We start from the raw sequence: 20,747 nt of genomic DNA, 5'->3' as shown, positions 1-20,747 counted from the left end.
TGTATAATTTGCTTTGATGAGACAACCGCTTGAAAGATGGGCCTCTCTAAAAGCTGTGAAAATACCTTTTACCAACATTTGGTTCATTTTAATTTTTCTTCTTTTTTGAATAAAATTGAATGTTTCTGTAATTTATCTAATGCACATCCATCTCAGGTTGCCAGGCAACATAAACATAATATAATCACAATCCATTTGTAAAGGAAGAAATTTCCACAAGTGATAGTAACAAAACATTTCCATTTGAACAAGATGCAGGCTTAATCCTGCTAGACTCTGAACAAACAGACAGGCTGGATACACATTCAGACCTTTTGTCACCCAGAATACGCTGTTTGTACATGTCTCATGACTGGAATGGAAAAGACACAGAGAGAAGAACACAGCGGTGAAGCTGCTATACATGTGGCCTGAGGGTCAAATGACTTTGTATGAGAGATAGCGCCAGGACTGTACACGACACATCGATGTGGTCAGTGGCTACATTGCCTTCAAGGGCTTGCCATGCAATCATTTGAGTCAAATAGATAGTTAAGAGGCTTTAGGGGAACTTAATGATCGCTGTGGAAAATCGCATTGCTTATCCAGGTGTGAAACGCCAACTGCATTTCCACATGCACCGATGCACAATAGGTCTGCAACACACACGCTCATTTGTCTTACACAGAGACGAGGTGACACTGTCTGGCATTATGCTTCATAAGATGGTGTGGGAGAGAGGGCCAGAAGAGTCAGTGGAAGGCAGCGAAAGGACCAGAGTCTACAAAGCACTCAGGCACACTGAACAGGCTTCCAAAGGGCTGTTCAGTATGAAATAAAACTTCAGTTAGAGAGAAAAAAAGCACCAGTTCAGCAATCTAAGGTCTGTCTTGCTACTATACAAAACGGCCTCCCCCAAAAAAACAAAACAAGGAAAGTGTACAGACCAAGCTTCCCACTTCTTCTTCACTTCTTATTTATATCTGGATACAATAAGGCAACTGTAGTTTGGAATGGCCGAGAAGTCCTTGAGGTTTATTGGCCAGTTCAAAGTTGGCTCAACAGCAAAGTGAACAAAGTAATTAGTGTGGGTAACTATGGAACACAAGATATACAGTTATTTATACATACATAATGTTATTTATACATTACAGTGTCAATATAAAGAACAAACTGAGTATGAAGCAAACCTGTTCTCCTTACAATATATAGACAGCACATGTGTATACACCACACATAACATGTAACAGCTGTAAATGACACCGACCTTGGACTTGATTGGCTTGCAATCCTCAGCTTGGTTATGCTATCAGAAAGAGTGTGGTGATAACAGAACCGTGCTGTTCCTAACACATATGCTCATACACATTACATCACTGCTGTGGGGTTAGCTGATGTTCAGGAAGCACCCTCCTGAAAGATATTACATTATAGGTTTGCCCACAATGGCCCAGACATCAGTCCTTACTCTGGCACATGCTTATTCACCCAGATTTTAGCCAAGGAACACAGGCAGGAAACTGTGTAACTGAGAAAGTGTCAGAGTGTTTTCTCCCATGATCAAGTGCCTAGAGCTTTGAGAGGGTCATACGGGTGGTCTTCTGCTCCGCTGGAATTCCACGGAACCCCAGAGTCACAGCATGCTATAATTAGGGATGTGAGGGAAGATGAAGGACCTCATGGAAGTCCACCGATATCAAGTGATGATGGCTGGAATTAATTTAATACTAACACCAATATATATTAGGACTTTAAAATGTTTTAGAGCTTTTTTTCATGTTTGCTGTTTCATTTCAGGCCCCAATGAGCTGTGTTCCCTACTCTTTCTTGTTATTCCTCCTTCCTCTGTAATTACAAGTTCTAACAAAAATATTGAAATGAACACATGCTTATGTGCTCATATATTGTTTTTAAACTCCACGAAAAGGTGCCTGTTACTTTGTTCCTGCTGTAACAAAAATAGCTCCCACAGTTAACACACTTAAAATGCACACCTACAAAAGATACTGTTTTAATGTATTTAACTGTAATAAATGTATTAAAAGACATCCCCTGAGGAAACAGAATGAAAGATTTTATGATGTCATTTTGGATGTCTCCAGAACGTCCATTGCTGACTTTCATAAGACATCTTCGCAAAACTCAATACAAATATTTATGCCATCGTTAGAGACATATTTTCAGTGTCAAGCTAAATTTTCCTGTTATAGTCCACTGTAGTTGAATAATTGTACAATTGTACAGTGTAACTGTAGTTAATTGTAAAGTACAAAAAAGTACAGCCGCTGTAGTAATAATAAAGAAGTCCAAGGAGTAATGTTCCACCAGTCTTCACTGATTGCGTTTTCTGAGCACTTGTTTGGTGATGCAGGCTCAGGTGCTCTGCTGTTTTACTGTAGCATGTTTGTGCCGCTGCCACAATTGTAAAACTAAGCATGATAAATAAGCAAGAACACCTTGCCATCACACCACAAGGTCCTCTGGCTTACAGTCAGCTCCTGAACAGGTATAAACTGCACATTTATTCACCCCCCCCCCAACTGTTCAACTGTTATCAGTCTGTGTATGACTCTCTGTCTCTTGCTTTCTCACACTCTGTTTATTTTTACAAGCCCTCTGAACCACCATGACACATTAGGGTACCCCAGAGTAATCTGTTTCCCAACATTTAATAGGGTGATTTGCTGAGGCTGCTGTGAAACTGGTTAGTAGTAAAAAAGGAATGCTGTAATCCGAATGAAGGCCAAATTTGAAGGAGGAAGCTATATATATATATATATATATATATATATATATATATATATATATATATATATATATATATATAGATAGATAGATAGATAGATAGATAGATAGATAGATAGATAGCGAGAGAGAGAGAGAGAGAGAGAGAGAGAGAGAGAGAGAGAGAGAGAGAGAGAGAGAGAAATTCAAAATTGTAGAAAAGTACGCAGATCCTAGGGAACAGAACATTTCGGACAGAGGTCCTTCAGCTGTGCAAGCAAAGTGCTTGATATAGCAACCTTTTTTATAAAGCTGGTCAGATGTATATGTTCTGTGGTAAGCCATGGACCTTAAAAACTGACCATGACCTGAAGTTCAAAGATTAAACCTGTCTTAAACCTTCACATCTATGGAAGTCCAAAATATGTTCTATCCTCAGGTTTATATATTGGTCCCCTTTTCTGCACATCTGCAGACATTGAAAATTTGCCTTATTTAGATGTCCAGATATTTATCTTGTATTGTCAGTCTCATAGATGTAAAGAAATGTCATGGGACACTCCCCACCCTCCACGAGTCATGTGGTATGGCCTGCCACATGCAGGGGGGTTCACATGTAGCCACGCCCTCTGTGATGGCACACTCCTGCACGGGGTTCAGTGTTCTGTCTATTTAAACCCCTATCTGTGTGTGCCTCTTCAATGGTCATTGTTGATGTTGTTTGCTTATGCCCCTGTTAGTGTAGGTGTTAGTGTGGATGTAAACTGTTTATGCGTGTTTGTGTTTAACATTGTTACTATGTGTGAGTGCCACCGTTGTCTTTTATGTTATTCGTTAATAAATGTTTCACCACGTCAAGGGAGTCTGTGCGTCCTGCCCTGCGCCCTACGGCACTTGGATCAACATTACAAGAAAATGGTCTAGGTCCGCTGACATGACACAGATCTGATATGTAGGTTTATCTGATGTCATGTATTTGCTACTGAAAATGTAAATGGGATTATCCAGGGATCATCTTCTTATAGGTTAAGTAAAATTGTCAGCATTTAAATTGACACTAGCACTGGAATGCAAGTAGAAACTGACTTGGACAATAGTATGGCTAAACTGTAATTTGTTTTCTGGTAGTGAGGTGGTAGTGAAGTGAAACAATTTATTGTAGCAGGTAGTAGCATGGATTAAGTATACAGTTAGAAACAATTTGAATTTTACTTAGAAATAATCCATCTTTAATCCAACTCAAGAATTGAGAAATCTAGGCACTGTGGACCTAATACGAAAACAGTTGGTTCTGAAGAAGGGACGCCTATAATCAAATCTTTCATGTACCCCTTTACGTATCCCTTCAAAAATGGTATAAGGAGTTCTGTAAAACTCTATCAAAGTTTCAGACTAAATTTATCAAATCTCACTCCTTCCAAACCGTTTCTAAACAGTGATGTAAGATGCTGCATCGTATCAAATGAGAGAACACACACTGGACAAAACAACCTCCAGCAACCCATAAGCCCATGATGGAAGGAAATGTGGGAAACAACCATGATATACAGGTTAATAGGGTTGTTCTTTTGGGAAGGTAAGCATGACAACTGATCTCTTGGTCACACCACAAACCACACTACCCACTGGGCCACACACAAGGAGAAACCAGGGCTTTGAATATAAGGTGTAGATTTAATTAAATGCTATATGATGGTAGAACGGCAGAATTAAATGCTATATGATGGTAGAACGGCCTGTTAAAACACGCAAGGTACCCCATAATATTAAAGTAAATCACGTTTCTACTTCATGTAAACATACCTACTTCACAAAGACCTACCATAGAGCTGAGTCACACCCTCTACATACGCATAGCTTCACTCAAATAACACACTGTGCGGGCACGTATTTAGTCTACTTTGTACGGTATTGTATTAATTTAGTAGGATAAGACAGATTAAGACTATGGCCCAAACAAAGTGGAAAAACAAAGACCGTATAGAATGCACACGTTTGGTGCTCCCTTTTCCTCCAAAACACTGTTTTTCACGTGTCTGCTTTAACCCACAGTATTCCGAGGCTATCCGAAACAGCTTTATTCGACTGCCCTGTATTTGAATGCTCTTAGACTTGATGTCGGAGGAACATGACAGAAAATAGGACCCAGCAGACAGCCTCGCCGAACCTCACCTGTTCAAAGCCACTTTTACTTTCCTACCTGAAGTTGGCTGTTGAAACCGTTATCTAATGTTTTTTGACGTGAACACGATGTTCTCGCAGTTTGTCTACAGTTTCCTGCTGGCATCACTGGCGCTTCCATACAGCTCTTTCGGGGAGATACTGTTTCGATGTCCGAGCTGCACGGCGGAGCGACAAGCCGCATGCAAGCCCGCGACCAACTGTGTGGAGATCGTCAGGGAGCCGGGCTGCGGCTGCTGTCCTGTGTGTGCCCGACAACTGGGGGAACTCTGTGGCGTGTATACACCGAGATGCGGGAGTGGTTTGCGGTGTAATCCGAGTCCAGGCGAAGAATTACCCTTACAAAAATTACTACAGGGGCTCGGACGATGCGAAAATAGAGTTGAACCCACCGCCAGCCAAGATGATCGACATACTTCTCCAGAGTACGGTGAGTTATCTGCAGAAATCGTTAAGTTAACTGTGCATATTATGCATGATGTTTACTTGCATAAGCGTTTATGCTTTATGTGTATAGTAGGCTCGTAGACTTGTCATCTCACGTATGTTGATACGCCCTTAAAAATATATGTCCTTGGGCTTTCTGCTTTAAGGCTTCATTTTAGCATGTAGTGCTTGTGCAGCATGAATTGAATTTATATTTACATATGTAATTCATGCTAGACTACGTAATCTGTTTTGCTGGGTCCTATGGGGACTAATAATTCAGTGAACTCCTGTTGAGAAAAGCAGCGAGAGTTGATCAGGCAATGCCTTCAAAACATCAACAAGTTACTGGATCCGGTCAGCTACGGGGACTGAGAACGTATCGTAGTTCATTGGTTTACCAGAACTTTTATAGCGAACAAGTTTATCACCTGTTGAACTGTTGACCGTAACTTTCTTTAACTGTGTATTAGAGTTTGGCGCCTCTCTCCCGCACCCCTCTGCTCCGCCCACAGTCTCGTTACTTTAGACCTTCTTTATTTTAGGAATATGAAGTGCAATAAAAGAAAGACGCGGTAATGTCACAGTAATAACGGTATTCGTGCAGTGTGTTTATAGACAACATCAAAATACTGGTCATTTTCTACTTTTACTGCAGCTGTCGTGGCCATCTTTCAAGATTTTTTTTAATGGACTACATTTTAGAATCAACATTTTGCATGGTGAACATATTTCTAACTTTGCAGTATTAGTTATTAAATTAACTTACCCGATTTAATTGATTTATTAATTTAACTGCGTGGTTATAGAAATGTGAAGTCAAAAACATGTTTGGAACTTAAGATTTGATCTGTCCCCTCAGCTTTGATGTGCAGGATGAGCAGTCATCATACATTATCTGGCATCACTATGTAAGTTCAATATGTGCCCCAGATTCCTAGTCAGACAGGTTTCTTTTTTTTTCTAATTGCAGCGACTAAACTCTGCCAGAGGCATTTGCTTTGAAACAAATTGGCTGCCATTATCATAATGTGCTGCTGAATTTCCAAGAAATCAAAGGGGGAAAGGTTAATGTAGTTTGGCAATGATTAGCACACTGGACTTTGAGCTTGGTGCAGCATCTCATGTGAATCTGCCCAGCTGTGGTGCCTGTGATGTTTCTGTATGAAACAGTGAATTTTGGAATGACCAAGAACTCTTTGGGTTGCCCAAGGCCTGCCAAACCCTTGGGGTAAATCATCTGGCCCTGTCAGACCCAGTGACTCAGATTTGCCGTATAAAACACTATTGCATGTTTAAACAATAAAATACAGTCTATGATGTAAAATCAAGCTAATATTAAAAATGTTGAAGGCTGACTTGACGTGAGCTGAAATCACCTCATGAAGTTGAGTTCAGTGTCACCAAAGTTCATCAGTCTGGTTTATGGTATTTAGCTGCAAAAAGCCAATTCACTTTCTAGGAGTTTTATAAATGAGGACCTCTGTTGCAGATAGTATCTGTGTGCCCTTGTCATCATTCCTCTCCAGGCGAGTGCTTCTCAGAGCTCTACTCTCTCATGCAACATGACTTGTGTAAGATAGATGCTCCAAGCTGCAATAAACATGGAGAGGATATCCTCCACTGCAGAATGTGGCCTGCTCGTATGGCGACTCTAGTGAGAGTATGACAATGAGGCCCAGTATGAAGGTGTGATGACCACATGTCTGTGTGTCGTTATAGAGCTACAGGCTTTTCCTGGCAGGGGGTGCATGTACAGTCATGATGTAGGTATCATCCATCAGGTTACCACCTTTGTGGCGCTATGCCTTTCAAGCTTTTGTAATGTAAGACTGACTTAGGACACCACTCAAGTTGATATAGATATGTTTTTGTGTTTTCCTAATGCGACATTATTTCCTTTTGGCATTATATTTGCACACAGGTGTAGTTAGAAAAGTTTGTTTTTAGCCTCATGTTGCAAATATTTATCTGTTAAGTGTTTGACTTTTAATAACAATACTATTTAGTATGTATTACATGACATTGAACATATAATGAGCAGTGAGCATGCAATAATGAGTACAAGTGAGCAAATATGATATCATAGGACAGCATCACAAAGTGTTTTTTTCTAGAGAAGACTTACTCTGTGAAATGATCTCACAAGATTTCACAAGATATGGTAAGTTACAAGTCTGAAAGCAGTGGTAGCTCTGTAGTTAAGGTAGTTGACTTATGAATCAGAAGGTTCCTGGTGCAAGCCCCACCACTGCCAAGTTCCCACTGTAGGGCCCCTGAGCAAGACCCTTAACCCTCAGTTGCTCAAGTTGTATTCATTCATAATTGTAAGTTGCTTTGCATAAAAGCATCAGCTAAATGGCATAAATGAAAGTCACTATAGAACAGATATAAATGTGTGGTGTTAGGAAGACTCTAATTAATTTCTTTGAAGGATTTGAAATGAATCACAATGTGAATGTTCCTGAACTTATGTATGCCAAAATATAATTTTACCAATATTTATAATAACAATATTTAGAAAGTTATCATAAGCAATGCCATGTAATAGCTGTTTAATTTTAACTACTCTTTTTTGTTTCTTGTTTCTGTTTCATTTTAAAAAGGCAAGGAAACTTTGGACCCAGATTTCTTGCTGCTAACTGTTCAGTGTCATAATGTGTGTATGAATTCCACAAAGGGCTGAAGCTGTTCTGACAAGACAGAAGGCAATTCATGTCCTATTAATATATTATAGCATATATTAATATATTTGTACAACATATAATTAATTATATTAGTGAAGTATCCATTGGCACCGCCCCCACACTTGTCATTGCACACAAGTCCTGTCATAGTTATATTCTGTTGAATGTTGTATTCTGTTTCCATCATACTAAAGTGAATTCCTTTATCTCATAACTACTGGAAAATAAACGTGACTGTGATTCTGATTGGTGGAGCCAGTATTTTAGCTACCATTTATATATTTTTGAAATATGCAAATTAAAGCCAAGTTGGTTTATGCTAATCACTTCAGTGGGTGTGGTCAATGGCTAAATACAGACTAGGTGCATCTTTATTCATGAGCACAAACTCTGCTGCTGCAAACCGTGCGAAGCCATGCTCATATTCCCACGTATACTGTTCTATAAGTGTGTGGCATTCGAAGCATGAGCTCACCTATGGTCGGCTTTGTTCCTGTGCCATACTGCTTTAGTGATTAGGCAACGGTACCTGTGAAGAGTGATGGGTCTGTCAGGGAAGTGAGCCCCACGGTGGCCTTGTGCCTGGTTGCACGTTCTTCCCTTGGGCTTCACTTTGGAGCCAGTGACAGGTGATCAGTGGGCTACAGTCAAAGAGTGCTTGTAAATGTGAGATATGGCCCTGGGCCCCGAGACTGAGGCAACAGCCTTGGCTCTCTGCCCTGTGGCTGGCAGCAAAGCACTTATTACTTGCATGTGCTTGATAGCTGTTGCCTTTGGAAATTTTTAATCCCCTGCTACATGTGTACAGTGCCATCTGCCAGTTCTGACTTAATGATTCTTGTTTTTATTATGCAAGGGATATAACAGTGTCATAAACATGTCTAAGTGCATAGCATCTAAAGGAACCGTGCCTTGAGTCTATTCTTTTAGGTTATAGGCCCTTGGATTCTTCATTCAGAAGGGTATTATTTGCTATTATATGCTATTTGCATGTTTGTATTTTCTCTGTATTTTTTCTAACAATTTCTCAATTAGGGAGTGATTTTGCAAATTTGTTATTATCAAATGAAACTGGTTGTGTGTGTTATGCAGGTAGGTAGATGAGTGTGTGAACTACTCAGCAAAAATGAGGTGATCAAAGTGAGGTTCTTTTATTACTTTTCTGTGCTGATTAAATATAAAGGAGTATTTTAGGAACCAAAGGGTTATTCTGTGTTTAGTGTTAGCCAAAGGGTTATTTTGTTTTGAGATTCATCCAGAATCTCAAAATGAGATTCTGTAAAGTAAAAAGTGGTTTTACTTTAATTTATTTTTTCTCACTCCCCCCACCCCCTTCTCTCTCTCTCTCTCTCTCTCTCTCTCTCTCTCTATATATATATATATATATATATATATATATATATAGGTGTATTTTTTGTAAGTTATTAATTGTTTGTTTTCTCCTTGTTTCTTTGCTGCATGTGCATTGTGGTTGCCCTCCCAGGTTGCCTGCAGTGCTGTGATGTGCCAGGGCATGTCTCTGGCCCCCTCCCCACTGAGCCTAATTAGAGCGGGGCTGTGTGGGGGGTGGGGCTGTGTGGGGGAGGCGGGGCCTGGGTGGCGGCAGCATGTCGGCACCTGTGACCCCACAGATGCTCCTCATGGGCAGCCCTGCTTCACTTTTGCCTGAGGGTGTTGAGGGGCGTCAGTCATGCGATGGAAATAAACTCTGGCCCCCCCCCCCATCTCCTCAAGCCTGCTCAAGCGACCCCCCACAGTCTGGAAAAGAAATCGGGGCGTTCGTGTTCAAAGCAGCGCTGTAAGGCTGACATGGCCAACTGTCTTTCACCTCATATTATAAAACTGACAAGGCCTGAGGTGCTGATACTCAGACAGAAAACAGAGATGAAAAGTTCAAAAGTTAAACCATAAGAAGGCAAACAGTTTGAATTTACTGTAAAGAAAATCCTTTGCCTTTTCATGGCAGGGAAAGAATACAGCAACTGTTTGTAGTTCTGTGTGCTCTTCATCACAACCAGTGTGCACATTGAGAAACAAACAAAAAATGGAAAGCTGTGGAAAGAATTTTAAGAAGTATTATGTATATTCATTGTAGTTGTAGCAAATCAATGCAGTATGAACACAGTGCTTATAAACAATGGGAAGATAAAGGAATTGTTGCCCATTTTATAACATCTTCCCAAAGAGGATTTTATACTTTTCTTCCAGTCTCCTTATAAAATGTTTTTCACCAGAAGAATGTCATGTTGGCACACTGTTTGCTTATAAAAGGAGGATTTTTAGATGTTTGCATCATTTTTGTTTGGTTTAGAAACTGCTGTACACGGCAACCCCTGTCCAAAATATCAGATGCCTAGCAACATCTCAAATGTGTTATCTATTGAGTGCTAGGTGGGAGTGATGAAGTTTGCTCAACAGCTTGTTAACAGCCTGAGCCTTTGACAGGTAGAATACAGTTGCTATGGTGTCCAAAAATGATCAACAATATGCTTCATAACAAATCAAAGTTTAATGGCATCTTGGCTTTGGCCAAGCATTGTCCTCAGGAAAACCTGAGACTGCCTCCTCCTCTAAGGCGAAAGGTGGCTCCAAGCTCCACCCCATACTATTTACCTCCTCCTCAAGCACCTTGTTGCGCTTGACCTTGGACATGGAATGGGGAGTAACTCGCAAAAGGCAGAAGCAAGCGGACCACACCGCGCTTCCTTTTACACTCGCAGGCTTTGAAACGTGCACGCCGCGATTCACTGAGCGCACCAGCACTCCATCACCCTTGGATTCTTTGCATTGTGGTCCTGCACAAGACATTCCTCCCTCATGCAAGCTTATTTGTCAGCCCCGCCCTCAGGTTTGTGGCTGATGACGTCACGCCACTACTGTTTCACCTTTGCATTTCTAATTACAGATAAGACAAAGCAGAACAACAGCTTAAATAGCAGTTCACTTGCATTCTGGTTAACCCCAGGCTGAGAATGCTTTGTCAGCAAGAATTGGGCAACATGCTTCTATAGGCCCAGCCCATCACAGGCCATGACTGGCACATACACTTTTCACCTGTGACTAAGTTGCTTTCCTGAACAGTATTTTCCAAAATGAGACCTGAAAGGATGCCAGGCCTTACAGCATTTAACCTCATAACCTGCAAGCTTGTTATGAACTTTTTAAACTTAGGGCATATTACTCAGTAGCAACTGTTAATGATTCAGTAAGTGCATTGAAACTAATATAAAACGTGTGTAGTTAGAAGATTGAGGACTGAGCTTATGATCCTGCAGTGGACTACACCCATGAAGGAGATGTTCTGTTTTCTCCATTTAAACTTTACGGGCTGGTAGATGAACACAGCTAAACCAGCACTGTAGGAATGGTCTATCCATACCCATACAGCAGCACGGCTGGCACGTTGTGTACTCTGACTATGGAATAGCCACTGCCAGTGTGGTCAAGCTTGCTGCGTGGAATATCGCTCAAAAGTATTTTAATTACAGCTGTAGGTTCCAGACAGTCACATGTTTTACCTCTTAAAGCTGGGGTACAATATCGACAATGCCTGATGGCCTCAGCAGGAGGGCTTCCTGTCATGCAGACAGCACTGCTCCACTTCCTACTGCACTAAGAGACACAGGGCAAAAAAGCATTATGCATTTCCTTAAAATGCCAAGCTATGTTTTCTAGCCATACTTGAAACCCTTGTAAAGAGCATGTCTGTATGGATGCACCAATTAGCCAAATCACAACAGTGATTCAGGTCACATCTGCTCAGTTTTAGCACTTTGCATAGTAAATATTGCCACAAAGCACCATTACTGTCACCTTAACGTGACACTACGGAACAGGAGTGTTTACTCTATCTCTTTGAAACAACATTTTTTCCCCAACTTTTGAATAAACGGTTCTTGAAATAGCAGCTGATGTGTTCCAAATATGAAAATATAACAATAGATCTTGGCTGAGACAAGGCTTAAGCTGTATAAACACTGTGTAGGAACAGAGGAGGTGAAGGGGGGGTGTTTGAAACTTTCTGGCTTAAAAAAAAACACTGTACCTTTTAGTGAAACTGATATGCTCTCAGTCCATCAGATGAAAGTTATGCAAAATGCAGCTCTCCTAACACCTTCTGCCTGTCTGCACACACACCCTAGCACACATACACTCCTGCGAGAGAATGTTTTCTGCCATGGTGAGTAACGGCTTCACCAGAAAAAGGAAACTGTGCTGTGATGTGGACATTTGTTTTGTGCCTCTGTGTGTACTGTGGATCAAAACCCTCGCAAAAGCTGAATGCTTGCATAACTGAAAGAGCCAGGAACCCGCCAGTGTTTCAGGCATCCCAGCTGTCTGTGTTTTTCTTCCATTGCTGTTTCGTGGCGCGGAGTCCTAGACCTCACTGGAGCCTGTTGGGAAAAACAACATGGCTGCCGTGCTCTTGCTGCATCACTCGTTATTCAGCTACGCAGAGCTCAGTGGGGTGGTGAAGCCAATTTTTTTCTATCAATGTTTGACCGAAAAGGAAAACGCTGGACAGGATTCAATCAATATCAGTGTCTTCTGGTTTGTTTCCCAGCATGCCGTGAAGGGGGACTTAAGGGAGGTGTTTCAGTACCCAAGGCTTGAACAAGTCAAGCAATCCAGTGCTGTCACCTGAGCTTCTCTGCACATGTGCAATAGCGTAAGGGCAGATGTTTTAAGCATAAATAGCTAAATATAATAATGAGATCAGACTTCTCAAGGTTCTGGTCTCAGCCCCTAATTTAGTAAATATTGGTATATTTTGGTGCTTAGCTTATACTGAGCAGATATAGCAATTTTGTACATTTAGGGGCCCTTGTTACTTTGTATCTTAATGAAATAAGTTTCTCTTTTTTTGTCTTACTCCTTTCACATTTGGGGGAAAATATAAATATAATATTACTTATAAAAATAAGTGAGGCCTATGGTTTTCTAATACACTTCCTGTCTTCATTGATGATATAAGCCCTTGAAAAAAGAAACACGTTGAATAATGACGTCATTGTGATGTGCACCGTGGAAAGTGATTTTTAACTGCATGAGTCTGAAAAGCGTGGCGGCGAAGGCTGCATGCACTGGCGTGTCAACGAGTGTGCGAGAAGTCAGTGTGTCCACACAGACCATACAGGCCACACACTAAGAGAGGAAGGGCCTTTTGAGTAGGAGGTGTTGCTGGGCCAGTCCCAGGAATGTGAGCAAGGAGAAGGGATGCTTTAGTATCTACGTAATGGCAGGTGTCCACTGCTAAGAGCTCACGCCAATACTTTGAAATGAGACAAGCTTTGGAAAAGTTGCCTGGCGATTTCTCACACTATTCTTAGGCCTGTCTGTCCAGAGTGGGCGCAAAACTCTAGATCAAGGGGAGCGTGGCTGGACGTTACCCAGAGTAATGATCCTGCACTCATCTGTTCACTCTCAGGCTCGTGCTGACGTCATGTCAGTCGCTATGCGCTCTCCATGCTCACCACTCACTCCTCCGGCCAGACACACAGTGAACGGAGATGAGATCACGGAGCCGAGAGCCGCTCACGGCCACGGTACGAGGGGAGGGCGGGGCCATGCGGCCCTGTCAGGGCTGAATGGCCTGTTCGCAGGAGAAGTGACATCACCGAGAGTGACATTCCCTGGCGAGGCCCCTTAAGGGACTGCATGCACACCACATTCCAGAACAAACAGGAAGAAGGATGGGTTCATTATGATGGTAATTGCACCCTGATGGTCTGCTGATTAAAGGAGACAAAATAAGTTTTCTTAGGGCATCTGTGTCTGGAGGGAAGGAACAGAGATTGAAGTCAGGAACATCTGGGGCCATAAAGACCAGAGTGGGCCCTGTACCTGCTGCTTAATGCCACAGAAGGGCTTGGAACTGGAGCTGATGATCCCTCTAGACTGAAAAAGGACTTTGAGTAGGAGGTGCTACAGAGTGACTATGAATGTAACATTTGTGACTTGCAAGATATGTTTTCTAAATGCTTTCTCCTTCACAAGTTATTATCCACAGCATTCAAATTTAGCTTATCCTCTTAGAAGAGTTGAGGGAAAGTGCTTTTCTGCCTAGAAGAGTGTAAGATAGAGTAGAGTGAACCTGTTCTGTGCAGATAAAAGGCTACTATTTCTGCACAGGCCTCTATATCTAATTCAGGATCTATCATTAAGACCCAGTTGACACTGGGTCACTCCTCTACTCTTATTATCTGCCAAACTCCGAGTGAATCGAGTGAAAGTGCTTCCACTCCACTCTTAGAGTCATTGGCCTCATAGCAGTCAACACTATTGCAAACTCTAAATTTGAGTATTGTGATTCTTTCATGCTTAGTCCATAAATTTTCCTTTTATTGTTTACCCTGAACTGATCAAATCCAGGAACCTATTTTATTTGGCCTGTCTCAGGAGAGTCAAATGGCACGAGGTCCCTTGCTCAGAAGAAGAAAGATGCTAACTACTGGCAGATCAAGGAGACTGCTTTCAGGCACCACCAGAACGAACAGAGGACCAGGATGATGGTCAACCGTGTGGAGGAGCCCAAGACCCCTCGGCCCAGACAGGTGAGAGGCTCCTACAGTAGATGCCGTTCCCAGTTTGCCAATTATGCTGCAGTGAGACAATGCAGTGCACAACCAACCCTATGCTGACCTTGGCATTGTATTTAGTACAGCAGTGCCCTCTTCTGGTTATCTCACACACAAGAACACACACACACACACACACACACACACACACACACACACACACACACATATACACACACACGCACACACACATACTTGCTTTCATGCCTTGTCAAGACATGGGGTTCTGAGCTTAACTCTATCCCTAACCATAACCTCAGTAACCAAAAAAATTGTTTTGTTGTTTTGGTTTTAAAAATAAAATGTAGCTTTAAAAATTTGTCCTGACTGAGTAGGTTATCCCTGATTTTCTCTGGTTTCTCTGCTCTGAGAATGAACAAAAACCAACATACACACACACACACACACACACACACACACACACACACACTCACACACACAAACATTAACAAAACTTAAATATTTGCAGATTTCGAGATCAGCACCTCTGGCTTTAAAAGTATGAAAAATGATCATGATTGTGTTGTAGCAGGTACACCGTTTTTATGCTGCGAACTCCATAAAATACATTAGTCTACAAATACAGTGACAGATGAGTGTAGCAGAGTGCAAGGCAAATATGAACCTTCATATGTACTCTTAACATGACTCTTAACATGACTGTATTTAGGCTATTCTGCAGAAGCTATTCAGTGAGGCCTAGTGCCTACTGACTGCCAATGGTTCCAAATGCCAACCCTTGTCATAATGGTATTTCTGCAGCTCACTTTTATCAAATTTGGCCATCAGCACATATTTTAGTTAATTAACTTTTCTTGGAAAGGTAACGTATCTTAGCTGACCAGTCCTGTATGACCTCATCCCAATGCAGCCTGCCCTGTCTGTCATCTCTCCTACAAAATCATTTCAGACAATTCTTTCACAAGCTTTTACTTGTAGATTTCTTTTTAAGCAGCCACTTGGCTGAGAAGAGTTGGACCCTGGACTACAGCTTTTTTCTCTGCATTGATTAGTATTTCTGGAAAAGTATATTATTAGGAATGATTTAAGAAGGCCTGCCCAAATTTTTCCTTTCATTTATTTCTGTGTGATGACAAGTGATCGACATCAGATAACACCATTAGCATACAATAGAAGAGACAACAATAGCACTAGTGTGTAGGGTCCCCACAGGCATGCACACGGGTCTGGCTTCAACATGGAGGGTCGTGAAGGCTTCAGAAATCATCAGTGTCCATCCATCAAACATCCCACAAACAGCAGAAACTCTATGAGAATGTCATGCTGATGTCATGCGTGTTGAGAGCTGGGAGCTGAGCGTAGCATGCGCCATGCAGCAGGGCTTTTCATCCACATGATATGGATAAGATCCCTGGCAGAGCTAACTCCTGGTACCCTCTTATCCTGGGCCAAGAGAGTGAGAGAGAAAGGGAGAGAGAAGAGCCCAAAAAAGAAGCGGTATAAAGTGAGCGAGGTCCTTTGATGCAGCTGCTTTTCCTTGTGTTAGGAGAGAGACTAGGACTAATGGGAGATGAATATCAGCTATGTATAAGGCTGCCGAACTGGTTCTTATCTTGGTCCCTCTCTCTTCTCTGTTTGTGTGTGTGTGTTTCTGGCTGAACAGAGTCAATGCCAGCAGGAGCTGGATAAGGTGTTGGACGAGATCTCTAAAATGACCTTCCATGACAACAGGGGACCTCTGGAGAACCTGTATGAGCTAAAGTTCCCTAACTGTGACCAGAAAGGACAATACAATCTAAAACAGGTAAGTGTTCACTGTAGGCACCTTATCCAAGGTTGCATGCTTCAGCAGGCCTATGGAGCTTCTTCATGCATGTTCCTCTCCAGGAACTGCAAAGGTATGAGACCGAATTCCATCAGAAGACCTTAGCCTTCGTATCCTCTCTGTCCTTCATTCTCCCTTTAACCTCATGTTTATTCAGTGGTGCTGCAGCATCAATCCAGCCATAACTCAACTCCTCAGCCAGAGAGGGGAATAAGAGTTTGGCCTCCCCTTCCCTCGTAAATTAAAAGCTGAAAAAACAAGATGCTACAAAAACCAAGCGAAGCTGTCTCCAAAGCCGTTAGCGCTGGAGCCAGGCAGATCGACGGCGACATGCACAGCTGTCACCCCTGAAGCACAATGTTAGCGTGAGGCAACACACAACCTCTGATCCACATCCATGGTTGCACAATGTGGCATGAAAACATGATGGAATGACACTGAGATTAGATGCGTCTGAAAAACCTGCTCCCACACTTTCGGAAGTAAGCATGTTTTGTTGATATGAAGGTGTCGGTGTCTAAAATGGGAGTTACAAGGCCATAGAGCACTTGCCACCAGTGTGGGGAGTTTAGACATTGTTTTGCCATCTGGCTTCTTTTTCTCATTCTCTTGCATGCCCTTGATGGAGAGGGGCTTATTTTTAGCGTCAAAACAATGATATGAGCTGGGCTATCCATACCAACATGATGACACACAGGATTATACAGTGGTGGTAAAATGGGGGCGTTTTTGTACAGGAAAAGCAAATGAGCACATTGTTTTGATGAGAAAGCTCTGTTTTGTTGCTCAAAAAATACCTCGCAACCATAAACTGTTCCTCACTCATCTTGTTCCCGCTTGCTATTACTGTAACTGTCGTTTTTTGTTCTTTATCACTGAAGGAAAAAATTGGAAAGGTTTTTTTTTTTCGGTTTTTTTTTTTTGCTTGTTTTAGGTCCCCATGCAAGCCATGTCCACTTCAATTATGACCTAATTTTGGGAGTACTCAGTGGGGGTCACAGACACATGTTGTGGCAAATGAGGCGGGTACGACTGCCACCGGGGGCCTGGCTCCGACCTAAACCCCTCCCTTTTAATCGCTGCTGTACCAAGCACTTCATTAGCCTTCTAAACCTCGTCTCCCTTCCCTTGTCTCCGCCCTGTCTTGTGTTCCAGTGCCACATGTCTACCCACGGGCAGAGGGGCGAATGCTGGTGCGTGAACCCCCACACTGGCATCCAGATTCCCTCTTCTGTCAGAGTGAGGGGTGACCCCAACTGCAGCCAGTACCATGGTGGGCCAGAGCTGGAGCCCCCCGCCGGCCTGGAGAAATAGACGAGTCCTCACCCGCCGGGGAACAAGCGAAGCCACAGAACAATGAGAGAGGAAGCTGGAGAGGCGTGCATGCATATATTCCTGTGTGTACATGTGTATAAATGTTTCATTTCTGGTTTGATTTGCATTTTAATCACGGGGAATAAGAAGAGCTGCATGTCATGAAAAAAGCAAAAGAGAAGGGCAGACAGTGGTATCCCCTGCCTTTCCAGTTCATCTGTATGCTAAATTTAACAATGAGAGACCGGCGTCCTCCTGTTTAGAGACTTGTCTGGACCTTAACTCAGTAAGCATGAAAAGAGCCCCTTTTACTCCCATGAATGTACGTGGAAGTGCTGGTATCCCGCTCTAAGCTTCCTGGGTTTAGGCTCCATTGCTGTCTTACTTTGGTCCAAATTTCGTTTTAGAACTTTCCTAACATTTGCTGTAACCACTCAGATTCAAGCCAGAAACACACAACATTATATTATACAAAAGCCTTATTGCTATACTAATGTATGCTGTTTTAGCTGGAGCAATATCATTTTTAGTTACTTTTTTCACGGCTGTTCACGATGCATTGTGACTATGAGTGCACCAGTGCTGATTACTTGTTTTCAGAAACATTTTTTCCTGTCTGCTTCCTCCTTCTGACTGGCCCAAGCACAACCCCTCCTCCGCCCAACCCTAAGTGTGCGGAGCTGCGTCTTCGGTAGTAGAGAGGCCTTACCTGCAGTGTTCAGGTTTAGCAGAAAGTTGGAGGAGTAGAGGGTATGTGGGGTTTTTTTTTTTTTTTTGGGGGGGGGGGGGGATTAGCAGAGGGAGGTAGTTACTAATGACGTGCTGACAGAGGTTGAGATTAGGACACCAGGCTGACATTGACAAATGGGATACTAAGTGGGTTAAGTTCCTATAAATAAACACAAGTTTGCAAATACATGCCTGTAATGCAGATGGGCCATGCTTTACAAAGCTATTTGACATCTTCCAAGGGTGGGGCCAGAGGAGTGGCCTCAGAGCAGAGGGTTTTTGCTGGGGTTAGTGGAGAAGAATGGGGCTGTACACTTGTGTAAAGGGATTCCAAGTGAGTGAGATTGCTGAGCACATGTCAGCACATTTCCTGGTTAGATCTGTTTAGCATTTAGAAGGACAAGGGCTATGATTGGTGTTCAGTAGGGACATTAGCAGGACCAGGGCTATGATTGGTGTTCAGTAGGGACATTAGCAGGACCAGGGCTATTATTGGTGACCAGTAGGGACAATAGAAGGACCAGGCCTGTGATTATCCAAAATTGGATCTTATTCAGTCTTGTGAAATGTGATCTTGTCTGTCTGTCTGTCTGTTTGTCTGTCTGTACGTACCGTACCTTCTTGTTTCCTCTCTCCAAACACAGCACAGAGCAGCTCAGAATGACTGGACCCAGAAATAACAGCTTATTAAGCTTGATTGATTGTAAACAAATGCGGTTTGGATCTCTGTAAGTTCAGCTCTCAGATACCCATAGTAACCTCCAGTAACTCATATGGTTTTACTGTGCACAGCCACCTTTTAATTTAGCTTTTGTAGATTTTCTTTTCTGTAGATGATGTTATGGTGCTACAGTCTGGCTTCGTCTTAACTCTGCTCCCCAATGCAGGGTTTAAAATGGGATTTTTAAAGTTCCAGCAGAGAGCTTGCTGAGACACTGGCCATGACTTTTTCGTTTAGGTTGGTTTCTGAAATAGATTGTTGCATGCCCTCCAGTGATAAAGTAAATTTTACGGTAGTTTAAGTCTACCGTAGTAGCCAGCTGGCCTAGTTTGAAAACAAAGCGAAACCAATCCCTGTGATTTTTGGGCATATTGATTTGCCCAAGTTGTCCTAACAGGGTGAAATAATTTGTTGAATGTGTCTGTGTGTCTATGTGTGTGTGTGTGTGTGTGTGTGTGTGTGTGTGTGTGTGTGTGTGTGTGTGTGTGTGTGTGTGTGTGTGTGTGTGTGTGCGCATGCAGAGGGGTTCCAGACCATTCCAGTAGACAGAGAGAGTGAAGCAGTGTTTGTCATCTGTTGCCGTATAAAACTGTGTGAGCTGCTCACTGTGTTTGGAGAGCCACGCTTGGACAGCAGGGACATTCCTAAGCACGTTCATCCCACCATTGCTCTCTCGCATTTGCTCTTTTTCCTGCTTTTTGTTACACTGTGTGTCACTGAGTACCTGATGGCACATCCACATCAGATAGTGAGCTTTACTGGTGACCATCAGACGCAGCCTGCTTTTGCACCTGTTCTCACTGGAATAGTCGGTAAATAAAAAGTGCCTGCCTCTAATTTAGAATGGGATTGAGAAATCCATAAATGCATGCGTACCAGCAAATATTTTTAAAGTCCTGTAATAAATTGCAATATGAATAAACGTACTATTTTCAAACCTCTCAGTTTTACTGGTTTTTGCTTCTTTCAGTTATGATTCATGCAAAAAGATTGGATGAAGCCAGCAGCAAGAGCAGTTGTTTACATTGTTCGAGCTTTTTCTTAGAAAGATTGCAGTCGAGCCGGCTAGTGTATACTGCAGGTGGAGGTGTATTTTGCCTGCATTGACCTTACCCCCCCCCCCCCCCCCCCCCACACACACACACAAAGGCGAAAATGTTGAAAACAGAATGACAGGAGAGGTCTGTGAAAAGAATACAAATTCTGACAGAAGCACCCAATTCATTTGTATGAACAGATGTTGTGTATTGCGATATAGTGCAGGCAGTACCATCTGTGTTTTTTGATGGGTCTATTTCAATGAGAGTGTTTAAAAATAATGGTAATAATAACAATGATCATTTTATTTTGATCTCTATATGATGTGGGTCAATATATGACTTTAAACAAGTAAAGAAAATGCATTAAATATTTTAATCATTTTTAATTTACTGATTTATTTAATGTGTGCTTGCAGTTGACCTTTCTGAGTCATAGGTGCAACAACTAGACTGATCATTTTTTTAGGCATGGTGCTAAAAGCACATGTAGCTATCCATAGTAGTTGGCCTAATTAAGTACTAAAAGGGGTGCGGATGCTTTGAAGTCTAATGTGCAGTTGTTAGATTCTTTGAAGGCAGTGG

The 20,747-nt window shown here is 42.2% G+C and overlaps 1 protein-coding gene across 2 annotated transcripts; it reads left to right on the top strand.

Moving 5' to 3' along the window:
* Nucleotides 1-4,797: 4,797 nt before the first annotated feature.
* On the top strand, nt 4,798-20,066 carry igfbp2b (insulin-like growth factor binding protein 2b). Of its 2 annotated transcripts, none has more exons than XM_027009726.3 (4): nt 4,798-5,314; nt 14,370-14,551; nt 16,200-16,340; nt 17,517-20,066. In XM_027009726.3, the coding sequence occupies exons 1-4, from the start codon at nt 4,933-4,935 to the stop codon at nt 17,673-17,675; spliced, it is 864 nt and encodes a 287-aa protein (XP_026865527.2). In that variant the 5' UTR covers nt 4,798-4,932; the 3' UTR covers nt 17,676-20,066. The 2 variants fall into 2 exon arrangements, with proteins under 2 accessions (XP_026865527.2, XP_026865528.2); XM_027009727.3 differs by having other exon boundaries at nt 4,805-5,314; nt 14,397-14,551.
* The last annotated feature ends 681 nt before the right edge of the window (nt 20,067-20,747 follow it).

This window comes from Electrophorus electricus, chromosome 4, assembly GCF_041902795.1.
Source record: "Electrophorus electricus isolate QZ-2024a chromosome 4, ASM4190279v1, whole genome shotgun sequence".
Lineage (NCBI taxonomy): Eukaryota > Metazoa > Chordata > Actinopteri > Gymnotiformes > Gymnotidae > Electrophorus > Electrophorus electricus.
The sequence above is the reverse complement of the archived record's forward strand: the minus strand, read 5'-3'. Positions and strand labels throughout refer to the sequence as shown.

What these genes read in the sequence shown, in the direction of transcription:
- igfbp2b (XM_027009726.3), top strand. Translation starts at nt 4,933, where the DNA reads ATGTTTTTTGACGTGAACACGATGTTCTCGCAGTTTGTCTACAGTTTC. An exon ending in AGACCCCTCGGCCCAGACAG is followed by an intron (nt 14,552 to 16,199) that starts GTGAGAGGCTCC and finishes CTGGCTGAACAG; the next exon opens with AGTCAATGCCAGCAGGAGCT. An exon ending in GACAATACAATCTAAAACAG is followed by an intron (nt 16,341 to 17,516) that starts GTAAGTGTTCAC and finishes CTTGTGTTCCAG; the next exon opens with TGCCACATGTCTACCCACGG.